Source organism: Drosophila sulfurigaster, chromosome 3, assembly GCF_023558435.1.
Source record: "Drosophila sulfurigaster albostrigata strain 15112-1811.04 chromosome 3, ASM2355843v2, whole genome shotgun sequence".
Lineage (NCBI taxonomy): Eukaryota > Metazoa > Arthropoda > Insecta > Diptera > Drosophilidae > Drosophila > Drosophila sulfurigaster.
This window is the reverse complement of record NC_084883.1, coordinates 43,172,726-43,194,607: the sequence shown is the minus strand read 5'-3', so window position 1 is coordinate 43,194,607 and position 21,882 is coordinate 43,172,726. Positions and strand designations below refer to the sequence as shown.

General features: G+C 39.0%; 1 protein-coding gene across 1 annotated transcript in view; it reads right to left on the bottom strand.

The window, feature by feature from the left end:
• Positions 1-21,042, bottom strand: part of LOC133841945 (enhancer of filamentation 1) — a 44,461-nt gene extending 23,419 nt beyond the window's left edge. Inside the window, 1 exon segment of the mRNA XM_062274803.1 lies at positions 20,609-21,042. Coding sequence (XP_062130787.1) covers positions 20,609-20,956 — 348 coding nt within the window. The 5' untranslated portion in view covers positions 20,957-21,042.
• Between the last annotated feature and the right edge of the window lie 840 nt (positions 21,043-21,882).

Sequence of the window (21,882 nt, the reverse complement as noted above, 5' to 3'; positions counted from 1 at the left end):
TGCCCTTCGCTGATGTAATTACAACTCAATGTCGCACCTGGGGAGCGTCTGGGTCTATGACTTATTGCACTCTTAGGGGCGGGGACGATGTCGGAGACGGGGCGATGGCCACTCGAAAAAGGTGTTTGCCTAATTAGCATTGCGAGCAGTGCAAACTGTTTTGCATTTCGCCGAGACTGATGAATCAACTAAAGCTCAACTCAAACTTGGTGTTGTCCTGCTTTGAGTGTGTGCTGCGTGTTGATGCAACGTGACATGATGTAGTTGCATTCATTTTTCATAAATGCAGCACGTAGTACTTTAGAAACATGGCAAACAACCGCAGCAACATTGACAGACATGAACATGCAGCGTTTGTATCTGACAGATACACCACAACAACAACAATAACTACAACAATAACAAGCAGAAAGAGGCACAACAATGACCGCAGCTCTCGACTGTTGCTGATAAGACAAAGCGCTAGAAACAAATGCTAACAAAACCATCAAGTAGCAAAGTTCGCGTGCATGCAATTTATTATTGTTGTTGTTGCCATGTTTACATGCAGAAAGTGTGTAAAATGCCAAAAGGGGCCAAGCCATGTCTGCTTGGACTGTTTATCACAGTCCTCTTATCAGCAGGCGCATTTGTCTTCGCGCGAAAGTGCAGCATAAGCAAAAGGCCGACAGAGAGAAAGAGAGACAGAAGAGAAGAGAAGAGTTAACAGGTGTCTTACTCACTGGCCATGTTTACTTGTTATCGCCCAAGTGCATAATTTCACATAGAGCTCCTCGTAAGCCAACATTTTATTGACATGTTTACTGAGCACTCATTGCAAAAAAAAGGGGGAAAAAAGAAGAAATATTGACGCACAAAAATAAAAATTGAAACCTTAATTACTGTAGCGAAAAAGTCTTAATTGCGTACGAAAAGCACCTGACTTTGCTGCCGCTTAGATAACAGAAAACAAACTGTAGGTACTCATTGTTCAGCGGTGCAAATAGCAACTAGATAAAAATATAAAAATGCCTTTTGCTATAAAAAACAAGTGAAGCCAAAAGCTAAGCGAAAGTCTTGCCGCAACTTTCACAAAAAACACACACGTTAGGCCGGAAAAGTCAGATGACTTAACCGATTACGACACAGAATCTTAACTCAAGCGCTGCAAATATTATATTTCACAAGTCTGACACAAGTTCAACAATTAAAACAAGTAAGAAAGCTACAATCAGGTGTGATCGACTGTAAGATACCCGCTAACTATTTTCAATAAAAACAGTGCGGTATTTTTCTAGAAATATACCAAATGAATATTCTGAAAAAAATACTAAGACATGCCGAAAGATATATTACTATTACATTTAAAATATGCGATTGAGTGCTAAAGACATACTATTCGGTATATATATTATATACTGTTTCATTTAAAATATACCATAGGCTTCAAAATAAACCAAAACATATAATAGTTGGTATATTTATATACTATATATTAATTAATATATTTATATAGTATATTATTACGTTTAAAATATACTATATACTTCAAAATATATACTATTTGGTATATTTATATACTATTACATTCAAAATATACCGCATAGTTCAGAGTATATACGTTTCGGTATATTTATATACTATTACGTTAAAAGTATATTATATACTTCAAAATATATACTATTTGGTATAATTATATACTATTACATTCAAAATATACCATAGACATAACTATATTCTCAATCAAAGCAGCTGCAGAAACCGTTTTTTTGAAGCCACAAACTTATAATACCTTTCTGCCCTTTGTCCAACAAGTAAAATAACACTTAAGTTTGCAACCATTAAAAATAGTTGCATTACCCAAAGCGCTTTTGAAACAATTTCAATTTAACATATGAACTCGTTGCCGTAAATCAAGCAAGTCTAACAAAATTGTTTTTCAACATCAACAAGACGTCAACGACAGAGCGCAGAAGGATAAATAATATTGATAACATGTCATATATATTCATCAATTGATCAATATGCTTGCGGCTGACGATGTTGCTTTCAACGCCACAGCGTTCAATCAATTTCAATTGTGGCAAAGGCAAAGGCAAAGACGAAGGCAAAGTTTCTGTTAATTTTCCAAATTGAAAACGCTGTCGCCGCTCGCGCACATTAATTCTAATCAATTTTCCCGGCACTTGGCACTAAAAAATAAGTGCCCAATCACCAAAACCAAAGAAGAAGTAGTAGTGGAAGAATTCGAGACGTCGCATCGTCCCTTTGGCCATGGGGCGCCACTTAATCAAGAGCGTTGTTCCCAGGGGACGGATAAAGGTCTCGATATCAGCAGACAGGACTTTCACTCTCTGTCAGAGAGCGAAGCGAAGAACGAGAGAGACCTCCTCAGACATTGCTCGTAATTAATATTAAAGACTGATTTTTTGGGGGATAGAATCTAGCTACTTGGGTTTTCGTTTACAATTTATGGCTCGGGATACGCTCAATTAAGTGCGATTAGATTTTGAGTAGCTGAGGCGAAAGCAAAGCGGCATTGATAAGGCCAGCCATGGACTTGCCGCTTATCTTTTTTGGCCAGGTCACGCCTAAGCATGTTAGCCGATAAGATGTTTGCCAAGGCAGCAAGATAAAAGTTGAAGTAAACTGTGCATGCGATTACGTATCGAAAGTGTTCTTTCAGGCTGTGTGTGTGTGGCAGGATTTATGGCCTTGAGAGCGTTTGTGGCTTATTTATAGGTTCTCACTTGCCGCCTGCCGCCTGTACAATTGCCGTTCAATCAATTGAAATTAGCTGGAAATCAACAGAGCCATGGAACAACTATTAATAACAGATTTTATTTGCTTGGCCACAACCATTAATTGCACTGCGGACGCCACAAAGATGGACAGCTGGCACTCAAGGCGCACGTCCCCAGAGCCACAATTAATTGCCAACAGTCAGCGGCATGCTAATAGACCCTTTTGGCCCAGTCCAGTCGAAGGCGAAGACGAAGCCGAAGCGAACGGAAAGCCATCTTCAATGTTTTCCGCTGTTTGCATTTTGAAATCTAAGCTGACTTCCCTGCAATCTTCTCAGTCTACTGCAATCTACGTGAGTCTGTCGTCTACAAAGACTAGAGTCTAGAGTCTGCAGTCTTCAGTCTGCAGTCTGCACTCGCCAATCTCTTGGCCATGGCTAACCGGCTTCGGCTTCAACTTCAGCTAGGAGCGTCAATTACTTTTCGCTTTTTGCGCATTTGGAGCACATTTATTTTAATCTCACCTGTGGCCAGTCTGCACTGTTGATGGATGCAGCTGCAACACACACACACACACATCGATTGCCAATGCCCCAAAGGCTGGAAACTCTTTGTGTGTGCCATCGGATACCTTTAATTATGGCGTACTTAGTGTCAGCGGCTGTTAGATCAAAAAACAAGTTCATGTCATGTTCATACACCCCTTGTAATTATTTGTTGTTTATTTAATTTGCAACAATATAACATCAATAATTTTTTCTCTATTTGTTTTTCTACTTTTCGCAGTCAATTTGTGCAAATAATATCAAAGTCAATAAAAAACATGTTCAAGGTTAGAACTGCAACTAAAATGCGAATAATTAAACTCATTCATTGTTATCTAAACTTCACTTCAAAACTTGTTCTTTAACTTCGCATTCCTCATCGATGTTATCAACAACTTCTGGCTATCTAATCGCTGCTCAAATAGTTTTCGATAGCTGGGGAATCACAAGCAGCTGTCTTGATGAACTCATTGTTTTCGAGGTGTTAAATGCGAATAGTATATGATTGTGTGGAAAATCTCCGAGAGACGAGAGCTGTCAACAAAGTCTGAAAAAGTTTCAAAGTTATCGCACCTGGGCAGTAAATATAACTGGCACATCAAACGGTCAAATGTACGCTTGAGGTGATAACGAATGCAAAAATTGCGGAAACTTTACAGCCAAGTGGCAAGTGGCAAGTGGCAGCTGCCTCATTGGTAGCACAATTCGAGTGTTTTGCGATAGCTGTGAGAAATCCGTTAGCATTTCCTGAGCAGACTGCTCGTTTAACACGCCTGTCACAACACAACAAGCAACTATGTATGTAGATGCAGCCCAAATCCGAGAATCCTCGCCAAGACGCTATTCGTAATGAGTTGTCAATGGCTTAATCGGCTCGTCTGCATCTCTCTCTTGGCAGTTGATATGTCGGTAGATATAAAGTCAGATAGTTTATGAGCTGATTGGCTACTAACCGATTTAATGTGAATTCGCCTCGAGACGGAGACGGGAACATCGTAGTCCAAGTCTGCGTTTGTTGCATTCGAGCTGCAGCAGGAGCCGGAGACTGAGATGGCGCTTTGTTTGTCCAGCATCTTGAAATTATGGAGGATGGATTAACTGATGATTATTAATCCCTCGACGTTGCGTATGGAAGCTGAGCTTAGCACATGATCGAGATACTCAAATATATTTAATCCAGGACAATATAGATAAAGTATCTCGACTCTTTTTTCATTAACTTTTTCGAGGTTTTACTTGTTTTTCGCTTTGTTTTGACGCTGCTTGTTTGGGTTTTTTTTTTGCGGAATCAGCTTATAAAATTCAAGTTTAGACCGCGAGCCACAGAAATTCGCCAAACGCAAAAAATAACCGCAGCAAAAACAACAAAGCAATTCGTATAGCTTTAACAAAAGATGCCCGAACCACAATCGCACACCAATAACAATAACAACAGCAACGTTTTCATATGGCAAACATTAGCGCTGACTTCAAGCGATTTTTATCGCAAGCTTCTTATCGTACTAAAGCGCACGGCGCGATTCAATAGCGTTTCTAATCGCGCGAATAAACTCACTAGAAAACAACGTGAAACGAAACTCAAAACGTGCGTGCCGAAACTGAAAACGCGTTCCGCACCGCAGCAAGTCACACAAGATACTAAACTCTGTTGGATTGCTGTAGCTCGGTGGACGTTCGTGTGCTAGCGAGCAGCCGGTCTGCCGCAGCAACTTTGTTGTTGTTAGACAACGACAGCCCTGTTGTTTTCATTTTGTGTGCATGTGTTTACGCACACACTCTCTTGCGCTCTCTCACCGGCACGACTTCGGCCAGCAGTCGTCGGCTCGTCTCCGCAAGCCGATTGCTCACGATGTTCGTGCAACTACTATTTGAAAATGGTGTTGAAAAAGTAGCAGAAACTTCATACTACTCTTTTTTTTGGAGAGTGTTGAGTGTTCGCTTTGCAAATGGGAGCAAATTAGTAGAATTTCGGTAATTGTAGTAGGAAAGTATTTGAATTTGTAAGGCACCTCAATTCATGTGTAACTCCATACCGTTGATCATCATTGATGTGGATGACTTTCGTTCAATGCCCTCCGCTCATAATTCGTTGACTATTTATGCTAGATACTATATCACAAATATATATTTGGTTACATGAGATGCGAGCCCATTAAATTTCACTCAGTTATCTCTGTCGTGTGTAAAAGAATATCCAACACATATTTGTACGCAAAAGTATCGAATGCAGACAAAGCATTCGATTAGCCAAAAGATGAAACAAGAAAGCTCCGATTACTAAAGGGATAGACTGAGAAGGGAGTGAAGTGCCATACAGTGGCAACTGCAGCTGTCTAAACACATGCAAGAGGAACAATTCAATTCAATTGAATTGAAACTCGTGTGCCGCAACTCGTGCTGTTTCTTTTTTGGGGGGCGTGAAGTTTTTGTCGCCTTTGCTTTTGCCATGTGTGCGTGTGTGGAGAGTCAACGACAATGGCCCCCAGGGACCTTCATAAGGCATGTGACTTTCTTTTGGGCTCGCTCACGAAAAAGGGAATCCTCAAACCAGTCAATGCCGAAGGTCAGGCAACAACAACAACCCGTTCCATGACTGCTGCCAGACAGGCAGCAAACAAAACAAAAGAGGAAGTTGTTATGTTCGTAGCCCATTGAGAACCAGAATCGGAATCAGAATCAGAATCCGAATCACAGACACTGAGACTGAGGAGCGGTCGCAGCTGCATCTTATGGCATGTATGGCGTTGGAAGTGACATTTGACATGATTTGCATGCCACCAAGTGCCACGCCCACGTCACTCACAACTGACAGGGCCAACTCAACAGTGTGCTGAAAAGAGAGAGAAAGAGTTGAAGTTGAACCCGCAGTTCACTGTTTGTTGCTGCTGAGTTTTATTGTCACTTTCAGTTTGGATTTGGATTTTGATTTAATTTTATTTGATTGGAGAAACAAACACAAAAGACAAAGGCACAATAACGCAGTTAGAGCTCTCAATCAATTAGTTTTATTAGTCAGCTATTTCGAGTTCTTATCGCAGTCATAAAAACTCGAAATATTTTTTTTGAGATACATTTCCGTTGCGTAGGCGGCTTGCTGCCCGCTCACTCAACTCAACTGCTTCGAAATTCAAATTGTCTTTGGTTTCATATTTTGCATTCCAATTGGTCTAATATAAATGGTCCTCTATAGCCATCTCTTTCTAGTGTGGTATGTGCATCCTGCTGCCTTATGGCTATTATGTTGAACAAACAATAACAGCGTGTCCTTTGTCGCAGTCACGCTTGGACATCAATCTATCTTTAGGGCTGTTTCCCATTCCCCTTCCCCTTCCTTTTTCCATGCCATTTGTTTTCATTTCGTGCAGCATTTTCCATTTAACGACACTAACAATTAAACGCCCGCATTCCATAGAATTATGTAGAAAATAAAAACCAGAAGGGTCAGTCATAGATACCACAGGGTTGGAGGAAGCTGACCACAACTGACCCAGCTGAAAACCCAAACCCAACCTCTAATTGCCTACTCTAGTAAAAACTGCCTCGCTAACAAGTTAAAGCTGTATTTCTTTTATGGAATCTCCCACCTTACTATGCAGATAGATGTCTTTATGTTTTTGCCACACTTTCGGGCATAGCAGATATGCAAATTGCTCTCAACAATGTTGTTGTTGTTTGCAATTTGGAAGCTGAATACATAATTTTGTGTAATATGTAAATTGCGACCACGCATTATAAATACATGCGTGACTTACTCTAGGTGATACATACATTTCTATGTATATAGTATATGTTATAAATATGTGAAAACATCGCGCCACCTTTTGTGGTGGGCGTTGCACAGAATTGTGGCACCTGTTAGTCACAACAACAAAACAAACAACAAAATGCCTACAGATTGCTTAACAAACAATCTACTGAATATATCGCAATCAGCATACATAGTATAAAGTATAGTCACCCTCGCCCCTCAGAGATGAGAGAACAATGTTGATTTTATTGCACTTTGGTGTCAGCTTCGTCAACCTCCCTTGGGGTTGCTGTTGCTAACGATGTCTCTATTCAGCTGTAACTTAATTATCGATTCCAATGTCAGTCGATAATTGTGTCAGCTGTCGGTTGCAGCCGAGTGTTTACTGTACCTAAGGAGTGCCCAGACTTATCAGTATATTCAGTATTAACCTGACCACAGCCAAGGCTTGTCTGCAGTTCAATTCAAAGTCGAAGTCGAAGTTGGAGTCGAAGTTGAAGTGGAAGTTGACTTTCATTAAGATGCACATCTTAATTGCGCCCACAGCTGTCGAAGAGACGATCCTTTTCAACTTTCCAACTAAATTGGGCACGTCGCACGTCTATTGTTTTACAGCGTCTCTCTCTCTCGGAAGATAATTGATGAATTTATGGCACAACATGAAGTACTAATACTACTTCACATCACTTTTACTGATTGCGTTGCAGCTTATCACGCGCCAAGCAACCAAGCTGATGAAGTGCAGCCAGTCGGTCTCTAATTGAACTCCCTTTTGCTTTGGGGTTAATAGATTCTTTGAATGCATTTCTTCTTTCTTGTTTCTTGTTTTTTTTTGGGGCTACTCGCTTCATTTCCAATCTGTGCTTATTGCGCCGACATTCGACACTCGGCGCTGAGATTGGCTCTTTTTCAATTTTAGCTCCACTTCTGGCCAGCGCATGAAATGCCATTTCGATTTTACGTCTCTGATGAGGAGTATTGAACATTTGTTGTTGTTGTTTGTGTTGTTGTTGGCGTTGTTCAGCCTGCCTTTTCGTTGATTTTGCATTGTTTTCGAAAGTGGCACGTTCTGACCATTTATGGCGCACGCATTGCCAACCACAGAAACCGAGAAACAGTGGCAATCAACAAACAGCAAACAGAAGCGGAGTCTGGTCATCCACAAAACCCCAAAAGAGCTCTGACCAGATGTCTGGAGATATGGCAATTGCTTATTCACAAGGCATAGCATTCACTTTGATAAATCGACACATGGACAACATTAAAGTGCGAGGTCGTTTTAATGTAGGTAAAGTTTTGTCTGCAGAGCAAAGTGAAAATAAGGCAGGTTGTAAAGTATGTGATAGAAAATTAATAGAACAGTTGAAGATAATTACAGAGAGTTGTTTCGAAAGTATTGAATATATTAAAATTGAATAAGAAAAATTGTGCTAAAATCAAAATTGTTTTAAGTCAAAACTGGACAAAAACAGTTTATTCTTAAATCAAGATTAAAAAATCTACAGAAAATTTAGATTGCCTAGTCTTAAAATTCAATATTAAAATCTTGTTTCGAAAATCGAAATATCTAAAAATTAAATCAAGATTGCAAAATCTTAAGTCAAGTTCAAACGTTCTAGATTAATTCTATATTGGATATACTTGATATAAGATTGACTAAGACTCAAATGGGAATATGAAACAATCTCGTAAATATCATATTCTGGTTTCAAGAATATTTAAAATCTTAAAATTTAAGCAAGAAGGTAAAATCTTAAATTAATTTTTCAACCTCGATTTTTTACTCTCTGTGTGCATAAACATCAAAAGATTCTGCCGGCCTAGAAACAAAAAAAAATTAGTGCAGACAAGAGTGATAGACATCTTAAATATAGAAAATAATATCAGCTTTGAGATGCTATAGTATCAGGAAAACCACAAAATTTGTTGTTATAATTTTAGAGGAAAGAAATTAGAACTTTTGCTCTGCCAAGATTGAAAATTCATGTATTAAGAAACAAGAACACAACTCTCTAATTTGAAAGCTTTTCAATCTTTTGTTTAAATATCAAAATATGTAATATGTAAATATCAATATGTTTGAATTTTGAAATCTTATTTCAAATAGTTTTTAAAAATGAAATTCTTGCTTCATGAATTTTAACATCGAAAAGTTCTCAAATTCAAACACCAAATTTTGATAAGATAAAGCTACAAAAAGTATTATTTTTCTAAAAGAAAAATTTCAATTTTATCCTTAAACATATTTTTGATGAAGAGCACTTCTTAAAGTCGAATTTCTTAGCAACAATTTTGTAGGGTAATATTCATTTATTTAAATAAAGGCGTGGTTGTGTCTTTTCATATACTTTTGGGAATTATCCTGAAAGCCGTCTTTTTCTTTGTCGCATCTTCATCTTACGAGTACATATCCCCAGATTTAAGTGCTATCACATCTTGCATCTGTAAATGTCTGCTTAACAGTCATCTCTCTCTTTTTCTGTTCTTTTCCTTCAGCTCTCGCTCACTCGTTGCTGCTTTAGGGCTGAAATCTCAATGGGTTAATTGCCCAGCCCCGGCAATTTGGAGGTATTATTAATGTTTGTCTGCTCCAAATGAAACGTCAAAGAGTGAACGACTTCATCAGCACAAAAGTCTCAGCAAAGCAGAACGAACAACTTAGCAACTTCAAAAAAGAAAAAAAAAAAGAAAACAGAAAAAGCAGAAAAAGTTGTGCGTTCCATTTTTCACAAATTGCTGAAGACGTCGGAGTTTTGTGATTTGCCTGGATGTTGTCTCTGTCGGCAAATTTCACACACACACATACACACTGTGGCAATATGTAAAAATAAGGCAGCAGCAGTCGGAAGAAGTCGAATGCATATGGGGATATAGAGATCGTTGTGTAAATATTATGGACCTAAGCAAATTGTTGGCAGCTGCGGCTTCTTTTGACAATTTGCCGCCTCGCGCTCTAATCTTGACTGCGACTTCACTCCTAATCCGGAGAGAGATATTCTTGACGCGATCTGGTGGCCAAAGCCATGGCAATAGCCAAAGACGAAGCCAAAGCCACCCAGCGATAATAACAAACAATTTGTTTGTTTGTCCACACAGCCAGAAAACTGCTGGAAAACTGTCAGACACGATGAAGAGAGAGAGAGGAACAAAAACAACAATCTGGGTACGGCTGACTTTCTGCCTCTTTTTGCCAGTGTTTGCATAATTCATGACTTTGCGGACTCCACATTTGCAGTTGCAGTTGCACCCACATGGCTGTCTGGTTGGGTTGGCAATCTCCTTCTCCGGTTGCTCAATAGTACAAGATCGCATGGCACAACCATTCATTACAAGCACATTGCAAATTGAGATACAAAACTGCCAGCCCACAATAACAACAACGACAACCAAAAGAACAACAACAGACTTTAAAACAAAAAGGCGAAAACAATGCTGGATTCATATGGCAGACTATATCGATATGGCCAGCATAACTTACGATTCCGAATACTCGCTGCGGGGGTGTTCCATGTCATCCCATTTGAATCGCATCCCATTCTATGCGATGCGATGCCAAAGAATTGAATTTCAATTTGCTGACTTGCCATTTTCCATGTTTGCAGCAAAGACTTCTTCTCGCTTCAAGTGCTTAAAGATGTCTACCGAAAGGGTAGTTTCATATTCAATATTCATATTCGCATTCATATTCACATTTGAGTTGACTCTGTGAGTGTGAGGAAGCACGACTCCATTTGAATGACGCTGCGTTGTTTATTGTGAGTGTTTCATTCACTTCCTCGCCTCGTTTTAGATACTTTTTTTTTGTTTAGAGAATCTGCAGAGATCTGCAATATGTGATACAACCATTTGTTGTCCCACTGTCAAATTTCATGGACAATTTCAGCTGTTCTATGCGAGGTTCTCTACACTAGCTAACAAAATGGGAGCTCTACAAAATTATCTGACAAATTGCAAAGCCCATGACCATCAAACGCTATTAGTTGAACATTATGATCAACACTAATTAACAACATTTAATGCAATCGAAGGCTTAGCAAAGTATTCACAAATTTGTATTATTATAAACATAAACTTTAAAACGGCTTAAAAAATAATAAATAGCTTGCTCACAAGTTAATAAAAAATACATTCAATACTGAACATAGAATTATCATTGTTAAATATTCACTCAAACTGAAGGTAAAACATTAACATAGAAATTAAATTGTTATACAAAGTTGTACATAAAAGTCAAATAATCAAAAATAAAAGCTTTAGCTTATAGTTCTAGCAAATAAATAAATAAATGAATAAAAAATAAACTATACATACTTTACTATAAATCTTAGAATATTAATATAATTTTTACAAAAATACAATCACTTATAATCGACAAACAAAGAAAAAAACAATAATACCATAATAACCACCATTTTTTTTAACGATCTTTTCATACGTCCTAATTTTTTCATTTCGGGTTTTGATCATTTTTATAATAACTTATTATTTATTTGAAATAATTTTATATATTCCAAATAATAAACATTCTTGAGGTAGAAGATGGAAATCATAAATAATTAAAACTTTAAACTTTTTATAGTCCTTCCTAATTCATTTTTTTCATCTTCTTCCTTTACAAAATCAGTTAATTCAACATAAGAGACAGCTTTACATTAATTTTTATCCTATCTAAACTGTAGCTAACAAAATTCAGAAAGAATAATAAATAACTGAACTGATATTTAAAAAAATAAATAAAATAATATAATGACAATGCAAATCTTAAATAAAGTTAACTTTTCAGTAAATAAATAAAAATCTTTAATAATAATTATAAATTGTTTCCACTTCTCCCAATTCACCGAATCAGTTAAATCAGCATAAAATGCCGCTTCATATTAATGTTTATTACACTCGGACTTTAGCTGACAAATTTCAGGCAGCATAATGAATAAATTAAGAGATATTTTTATGAAACCTGTGCTGCCTGAATATCATTTAATTTGTAAGCTTCGCTCACTCACTAAACTAGTTAACAAAATTGCGAATGCTGCTCGCGGGCCACAAAATCAAGTACTATAATTAGCAGATCGTCCAAGTGAAACTATCTTGCAAACTGTTCACACTTGAATTATAATATTTTGAAGCCATCAATCATCCACACAGATTACAGTGCTTAAATCAGTTGTGCAGAGTGCAGTGCAGTGTCATTTATCAGCATCGCAGCATCTGTGACCAGAGACAGAATAAAAAAAACAAACTTTAGTGCAGAGTTGTTGCTTGGCTGTGTTAACAACATGCTCGTATTCAATTTGCTTTGTTCCCAGGCATTTAGAACATCCTGTATGCTGGGGATCGAATCGAACATCGACATGGAATTGGAGAAGGAGTTGGAGATGGAGATGGAGAAGGAGAAGGAGTTGGGGATGCAGTTGAAGTGGAAGTTTGAGTTTGAGTTTGAATCATGCGCAGGCGCAGCAGCTAGCTTCAAGTGCAAGGCAAACATCTGCCCATTCAACTTTTGCATACGAATACGAGTCTGCAGTAATTGCAACGCAGTTTGCAGTTTGCACTTTGTGTGACAGGCGAACTTGTATCCATGAGATACACATTCGCGTGCAATGTGCGGTGATTGCAATTACGCGCCAAAAGCGTCGACAACGCACACAATTGATAAAAATAAAGGCAACGAGAAGAAATAAATTCAATTAAATAAAATAAAAGAAAACGACAGAAAAAAGGGAAGTGAGTTGTTGTTGTTGTTGTTGTCAGTGGGCGATGTATCTATATCTCGATCTGTAGCTGTATCTGCTGGATATCTGCTGCATTGTTTTGTGGTTGTCACTTGAAGTGCTTGAGGTTGTTGCCAACACAGTTGCAACACTTTCCCAAGAATTCCGATTGCCTTTTGTGGGTGACGCAAGCGAGCCACAACTTGTAGCTACATTTGTATCTTGTATCTTGTGCGAAGATGCAGCCCAGGGAGACACGAAAAACAACTTTCGATAGCAGCGCTGCCTTCACTCTATCTCTCTCTTTTGGTTTATTTTTTGGGCCACACGACATTCGATACTCAAAGTTGCACTCAGTACTCAGAGCAAATGAAGTTGTCGCTTGTCGCGTAACAGTAGCTCAAGAATGTTTATTCATGCCAGCCAAGTATCCACAGCGGTCTCCTGCAGCGTTTGCGTCTCAGCCTCACTTCGCATTACACTTCTTGCTCTCCAAGGTTCCCTTCAATTACCATCGAAACAAAACTGAGTCGCCGTTTTGTAACCGAATCTTTTGTCTGGACTTGATTCTGGCAAACAACAACAACTCGCCACATGGCAGCGAGTGGTTAGTCATAAACTTCCATTGATGGAACAACGACAGTGTGACAGATCGACAGACAGACAGAAAGCGAGACTGACCAGCAATCAGGCCATGAATGGATGAATAAGAATGAATGAAGTGCGAGTAAGTGAATGAATGTCCATTTCGGAACACATTGCAAGCGTATGCTGATTCTCTGGGCTGCTTTGTACTTTCCGCTGAAGTTGCAAGTACTGCATTTACATTTTCAGTTCTTAACCCAATTCCTCTGCTTCTTCTAACAGCTCGCAAAACAAACAACAACCAGAATTTTATGATTATGCTTCGAGTGTTTACGGCGCATTCCCCGCAGTCATTTACTCGATTCGTTGCGACTCGAGTGTTTCTCAGAATGCGTTTCTTTCGGCTTTCTGCCTGTTTGCCAACAAAAACATAACTTGGCCAGCATCCAAACTCCATTTAAAATGGATGAGTTTCTGAGGTGTTGATTGCACCTCGTAAAACAATGGAAGTCAAGAAACGTTCGTGTCATTGTTGGAATTCAATCATCAACTCAAACTCATTATAACGGACAGAAGAAGAAGCTGCTGAGTCAGTTGATAGAATTCAGTACTGTACTTTGTACTTTTTTGCAGAAGAGAACTCGCACATTGACCTATGGCTATGGTTTTTGCATTGGTAATTTCGAGTAGCCCAAAAAGTCGAATTCCGAAATTGCAGATTACAATACAATACACGTAACATTTGCATTGACGTCAAGCGGAAATTCTACTGACGATAGCAAAGTGACTAAGGTAATGATTTCATGGCTCTCTCGCTCCTATCAACAGCCATCATTTGAGTAGTCATCGTGTTAATATCTTTTATTACACAGACACATTGGTGCCGAAAAAACTGGGAATTGAACTCAAGGTTGCCGATGGACGAGACGTCAACAAACGATTGCAGCAACATTCAACATCAACGCTGAAGTAAATAAATCAATCAACAGAATATAGTTGGAATTCTTTCTTTCCTCACACGTCATATGCTAGAGATATGATGGATTTGTTTTGCATATTATTTATAGCACGAGACGCGTAAACAACATCGGGTCAAATGTGATAAAGACAAAACTTTATTTATATCACTCGATTGGGCTATTTTTACCAATTGCACAAACGAAATTCCATGGAACCTTTTTCGTTTTAGCCATTTGCCATTTTGGGGTTATCGGAGTCGAGGTGAATAATCACGCTGCATATCTTATCACGTGGGCTGCGACTGACGCTCACTGCAAATACCCGACTCTATAACTAACATATATGACTACGAACTGCGAATGCGAAATAAACAGAAATGTTAATGCAAAAGCGACAACACAAAACCACAACGATAAGATTAGATACCCAAACATTAGATTAAAACGCAGCAACCAATATAATAATAATAATATGGGGCACTCGCTGAGGAGCTCATAAATATAATTCCGAATAACTTTCCTTCCATATAAACCATAAAGCAAAAAAACTGTCAAGTTTGCTTAGTACTTGAAATGTTGAACAAATATCAAGATCTGAAAGTTAAAGAGTTTATGACTTGAGCTAAAATACGTGTGCAAAAAGATTTCTCTGGAATTCGCTTTGAGATAAACAGGCAAATATTTAGTCGAGTCAGGAATTGTAAAGTCTACAAATCAGAGGAAAAAGATATAACGTTTATGATCTCATTTGGTTTTTGGTACAAAAGTTAAGATGTCATCTCAAAGTTGTAATCTAAAAATATGCGTTCCAATTTACAAATTTACATATAGATCATAAATATAGGATTATCCGGATGATCGCATGTAAAAGTTGATGTAAGGGGAACGAACACACAAACGTTTTGATCAAACGAAAACTGAATTATGAGGCAATGCATTCACAAATTTGTACAATAAACCGTTTGCAGTAAAGCCAGATAATTGGTCAATAAAATACTTTAATGCACTTCACACGATTATCGATGGCACTTCCACCTCCTCGGGGCCAAAAAGACCAAAGTTGCCTTTACCAATTTGTCGAAAAAAGAAAAGAAAACCAAATTACTTGATGGCTGTCGAAATGGTTGAGATAAATCACAAAAAAAATTCGGCGCCCGCCCGCGTCCATTGCGTAAATCAAAAATTTATGTTTTAGATTTCTTGATTTCTTGATTTTATGAATTTTTCTGTTTTCAGCGCATACAAATCTTTTGATTGTGAACAAATTTGGACGCTCGTTTTTCCAGCGACCAGCTTTTCACTGTCTGATTTATAAGGTCATCGAGCGAAACACCAAAATACAAATTTGAAGAGACACCCAGAGACAAAAAAAAAAAAAAACTAAAAAAAAGCGGGCCCGGGGCCAAAACGTGGGCGTCCCTCTTTGGACGATGCGTTGAGATCATTAAGGCAACCCAAATGTGACATTTTCACAGATTAATGGGTCAGTCTGATAGAATATTTTTGGCGGCAACTTTGGCATAATAATCATGCATTAAACTACGCATTGAGGTGGCAACTCTGCAACAATCTGTCGCTGCTGCATTGGAATCTCTCTCATAAATCTTGCATGTCGCCGTTTTTGTCGCGTTTTCTTTAATTTAAGAGCAATTTATTAAATGCCCCCATCGCCGGAGCTTAATCTGCACTGGAAAATCTTTGGGGCAACTGCATAAATTAATTAAAAAACTGCCGCCGAAAGAATGCGTGAGATATTTTTGTGTCTGTGTGTCGAGCAACAATTTGCCAAGGCGCCCAAAAAAAAGTATTTGTATCTGCGTTTTTGTATCTCTTCTTTGGATGTGCATCGCTGCAGTTGTTTGTGTGTCGCTTGACAGCGCTGATTAGCGCATTCCCAATATTTATGGCAGCTGTCGCTGTGCTCCTTTCCTTCAGTGGGAAAAATAACAATTTTTCTCCATTTTCATGCTCAATTTTGAATTGCTTATTAAAAAAGCAGAACGACCCGAAATTATGTAATCAAATGCTGTCGTTGAACATTCTTGTATGTGCCACACGTAATCAACATTTGCAGATACATTTTTTCGTTTTGTTTGAATCGAAGTTTCACATGACGTGAGGAAAATTGTCGTCAGGAAAAGCCGCCAGGTAACAAACATCTTCAGTCTGTCTATAAATTAAGGAATTTCAAAACACGTACACGAAGAGTACACATTAATTCTTCACTCTACGCTTTCCACTTTCTTTCTTTCTTCATTGCATTCTGTGAGTTATGTTTTTTCCCCCCATTTCTTCTTTTCTTTTTCATTTTAATGCAAATTTTCGCAGCCAGCGCTCATAATTTCAATGCGACAGCAAAATATGTTGGCGCCAGGCAGCTGAGAGCGTCGCTGGCTTCCATTAGCGCCTCTTGTCGAGCAGGGGACAGGGGCGGGGCAACTAAAAAGGGGCGTGTCTGCTGGCCACTGGATGTAACAGCCGCACTGCAAAAATCAGCTTACATGCATTTCAATTTACGACCCCGAAATGTTTGAAGTGGATTTTTTTTCGGAATATAAATTTGCAATGAATGGATTTCAACTTGAAGCTCAATGACCATCCCATAAATTGACGTTGGCAATTTTTGGCATTGGCAAACCAGATGCATAGATCAAAAAGTATCTCAACTGCGTCTCTGAGTTCAAGGTAGAGTTGAGATTTATAATTTATGAGCAACTTGATGATTACAACAGATAAGTTTAGTGTACAAAAATGATTAATTACCATATATGACTTATTTTGCATTATTTTTGTGAACCCTCAAAGCAATGCCCATTGACAAAGGACTCAAGTCTGAGGATAAGCACACGCTGTCAACGCCAGCGGTCACGTGCTGTGTAAGAAGTCATCTCTTAGCCATAAATTTCAGTTGCCAGCAACTAACTTTAAGGCTTCCTCGCAGACAAAGTTCAGCACATAAATTCAATTGCCTTGTTGCAGTCTGCAGGACGTAGGTTGATTAACCCCACGAGATGGCGACGGAGCAAAACAAACAGCCGTCGAGTGTGCAGAGATGAAAGTCAAAACCAAGGATAACAAACTCCAGCCAAGAGAGCGAAAAAAGAGAGAAAGAGAACGAGAGAATGTAAATGCGCTCTCAGATAAATTCAGCAAGGGATGCCAAAAAAGCGCTGAATGGGAGCAAACAGGCAGCAGCCTGAGGTGGGTGGTTTGGGGTGGAGGGTAAACAACCCCAACTGAGGTTCAATTGCGGGCAAGTGCAAGGACGACGACGAAGGCAACGCAAAAAAATAAATGTCGTGATCGAAAGCCGCCCAAACAAAAGGATGCAAACGATGTCAGGGATAAAATTGAAAGCAAACATAAACAAGAAGCTACCCAAAAAAAATAAAAAATAAAAAAATAAAATAAAATCCACCACCAGCTGCGCTCTCGGGATGCTGTCGAGGGCGGCCAGGAAAACCAAAAAGTTCAAAGCATAAAAAAAGAGCGTTATTTGTTATGTCTTAAGGAAGCTAAGTCAGCAGAGGCAAAGTGAGCATAACTTTGGAGGAAAAGTTAAAGCAATGTGGTAGGAAGACTCAGGACAATTTGGCAAGTAAAGGAAACTTAAAGCAATGTTGTCCGAAGTTGGAAGAAAAACTCAGGGTAACTTGGGAAGTACACGAACCTGAAAGCTATGTGATAGGACTTAGGGCAACTTGGGAAGTATAGGGACCTGAAAGCAATGTGATAGGTAAAAATCCGAAGATGGAAGAAACTCCTCAATAAAGGAACCTGAAATAAAGATGGTCGGTAAAAAGTGGAAAGAAAAGGTCAGGACAACATGGGAAGTAAAGGAACCTGAAAGCAATGTGGTAGGAAGACTTAGGAAAACTTGGGAGGTAAAGAAACCTGAAAGCAATGTGGTATGTAGGTAAAAATTCGCAGATGGAAGAAAACTCTGCAAGTGCAGGAACGTGAAATTAACTCAGGATAACTTGGGAAGTAAAGGAACCTGAAATAAATGTGGTAGGAAGACTCATGAAAACTTGGGAAGTAAAGGAAACTTAAAGCAATGTGGTAGGTAAAAAGCCAAAAGAGGAAGAAAAACTCAGGACAACCTGGGAAGTAAAGGAACCTGAAGGCTATGTGATAGGAAGAGTTAGGACAACTTGGGAAGTAAATGAACCTGAAAGCATTGCGAAGATGGAAGAAAACTCCGCAAGTGAAGGAACGTGAAATGAACTCAGGAAAACTGGGGAAGTAAGGAAACTTGAAATAAATGTGGTAGGCATAAAGTTGAAGCAAAAGAAAAACTCTGAACAACTTGGCTTGCAAAGTGGGGGGCAGCAAAGTCAGGACATTTTAGCATAACTTAAAGTCCAAGAGTCCAAGTGGCCAATAGACGCATGTGTGTGTATGTAAATTATGCACAACACTCAAGTGCGTCACGAACGAAGGAAAAATGCTAATGTAGCTACTGTATAGTATGTTATGTGGACCACCCAGCACTAACCATAAATTGTGCTGTCTTCCCTCGCAATAGATGCCCGCTTTGAATGGCGTCAACAAATTTATTTCGCATCGCAGCGCATCTGATGTATGACGTGACTTTGACAGCGAAGTCACACACAAAAGCGAAGCCATGGTCATCACACAACCGCGACTCCTGCAGCAGGCATCAGGCAGTCAGCAAATGTGACGGCGTCGTTGCTGCCTCGCCTCGGCTTTTGCTTTCGTCATCATCCGCCCCCTACTTCCCCCACCCACAACCTTCATCTGCTCCACGGTTTGCTGCCGTGTTTACATAACATGGCAATGACGCGCTGTATCCAGCAGCCCAGCATCGAGCGCTCAACACGCATGCGGCTAGCTCCATTGAGCTCTAGTCTGGCCAGGTCGACAGAGCAGGAGGAGGAGGGTGTAATACACACACACACACTCTCAACCGCAGCCGGTGCTGTTCGTTTTTGCCGGCAAAACGACGCACAAAAAGTATTGAAGGAAAAAGCATTCACAACATTTACGCTACGCACCCTGACAATGCGGTTAGCTACGAGTAGCTATCGCATCCACACACACACAAAACACGAGAGCTCCTCCTCGATATAACTATGAGTTGGAGAGTATTGGAGAGTGTATATGCGTATATATCTGTATATAGTAGTATCTGGAGGCATTGTGTGTGCTTTTGGCTTTTGCTTTTGTATTCGCTCTGACATTGTCCTCGATGCTTTGGACTGCAAATTAATGCGAGGTCTGTTTGCAAATTTTGCCAGCTGATTGCAGCTAAGCACAAATTTCTGAATTTTAAAGACGGATTATTGCTCTGAAGAATACTTTTTTTAAATTTTTTAAAATTGCGATTATATGAAGTTTTCCCTAATAATTTGTTTACAAAAATTGAGCACTTGAGTTTAATTTGTTTTATTCAATACTATGTATACGTAAAGAGAAAAAATCTAGATAGAAAAAAGTTTATTCAAGAATTTTTCAATCTTGAAATAAGATTTTAAGAAAACAATATTTTATTTTAAGATTAAAATCTTGATTATAGAAAATTTTATTCTAGATATTAAGTATTCAAGTCTGATTGAAATTGAGAAATTAAATGTAATTTGAAGTAGTTCAAATATATAGCAATGTAATGATAACATCTAAAATGTTTATGTCCGCGGTAAGTTACCCAAAATTCTTGTTGTGCCTTTACCTAACATATTTTTAATGATTGTTTCGAAAGTTTCAAAAAAATCCGATCTTTAAATTAATGATATTAAAAAAAAGAATTATGTATATTAAATTGTATACTTTTATTAGCACATTTACTAAACCGTTTTTGTTATAGCCCCTAAAGCAGGAATTTAATATGCTAGAAATAGGCAACATGACTCTTCTTTAAATTAGAATAGAATCTAATATGTTCACCAAAACTGCTACTTACGCATTAAGCAAGAAGAGTGGCTGTAATACCCCGTAATATCTATAGAATTTATATAGTATATCCGTAATATATATAGTTTATATCTCTGTGTAGCATTTCCCGCTACAGCACATCCTTTTCATAGGTCTATTCTCCAACCTATTATAGGAATATTCCCTAACCTTCTCCCATTTAATTTCCGCCTTCTATTAAACCATTTCCTGCTTCATTGCCAACCTGTGTCCAACTCTCTGCTGGAGCACACCTCGCACTACGGCAGTTTCATTTAAGTAAATTTCCATATGAATAGCTGAATCAAAAGGCGCTGCCCGTAGCTGAAGTTGTAGCTGTATCTACAGCTGCACGTCTCCCCTCCTCTGCGTTGAGCTGAGCTGAGCTCTGGTTAACTTTCAATTAACGTCACATTTCACGTACCTGCGCACTTTTCACTCGATGCAGATGTAGCGTACCGCCAGTGATGACCCCCGCGGTGGTCGCCTTGGCGTGCATTGGCGCTGAATTTATGACGTACTGCGTCTGCGGCTGCTGTTGCGACTGCGACTGCTGCTGCTGTTTGGCCACAGTTGTTGTTGCCGGCGATGTTACTGCAGCTGCTCCAGCTCCAACTGCAGCTCCAGCCGGTGTTAGCTGCGGTTTGGTTACTGATGCCGCTGCCAATGTCTGTGTTTTTGCAACATGCCTAATTGAGTTTTCTGGTACTCGATTTTCACTTTGGCAGTCCATTGATGGCAATCGCGTTTCGTGTTGTTGTGCAACGGACATGCTCGTAATTAGCTTTTGGCAATTTAAACACTGTGTGACTGCGATAACTAGTATAAAACAGATATACAGTCCGTATACATATATCTGATGTCTAACACCAAATCAATTAGACCACCACACTTTTTACATACATTTGTATCTCAAAGATACACGCATGCAAAATTCACTTTCGTCCCGACAAAAAATGCGAATTCAACCGAATGCCGAATGTCGGAAAATTTACACCGGATGATTCCGGGTCTTCGTTTTGCACCGTACGCGAGTTCAACTGTTACTGAAACGCACTCACGAAGCTAGAGCTGGAGCTGGAGCTGAAGTTAGAGCGCCCTTCGGTGGTGGTTGTTAGCTGCCCCGGCAAAAGTGTTAGCTTTATCTGTGTTTTATCTGCAGGGGAAATTCGCAAGGAATCAACGACGTTGAGCCCAAAAGGGACCGGGACGGAGACCGAAACCGAGACCGACACCGGCACGTGAGCTTCTTGCCGATAAGCAGCCCAAAACAAACGCAACTAACGAGATGGAATGGGGAGCTGGGAGCCAGTATCACCATGAGATTTAATTAAAAATTACAAGTGTTCAGATGGCTAATTAACAAAAACGATTCAAGAGTGACGCCCCTTAAAACGGGGCACGTATTTCCCAAAACAAATTCAAAACAAATTCAAAAATCTGTTGTGTACTGCTATAAAGATTTGTATCAAAGGTACACATTAACCACTACATTATTTTTGTTCTATCGTGCGTATAAACACTTTCATTTTTGGGATTCCAAATGATAGAGTTTAGAGAATTTTAGAATGAAAGTTGTTAATTAAAAAGCGAAGGTGTTTACTTTAAGTGTTACGTTAAAATTTTTAATTAGAATTGGATGTAAATTGTATAATATATAAGTTTCTGAAAATGGAGTGAATATAACTTACACCAATC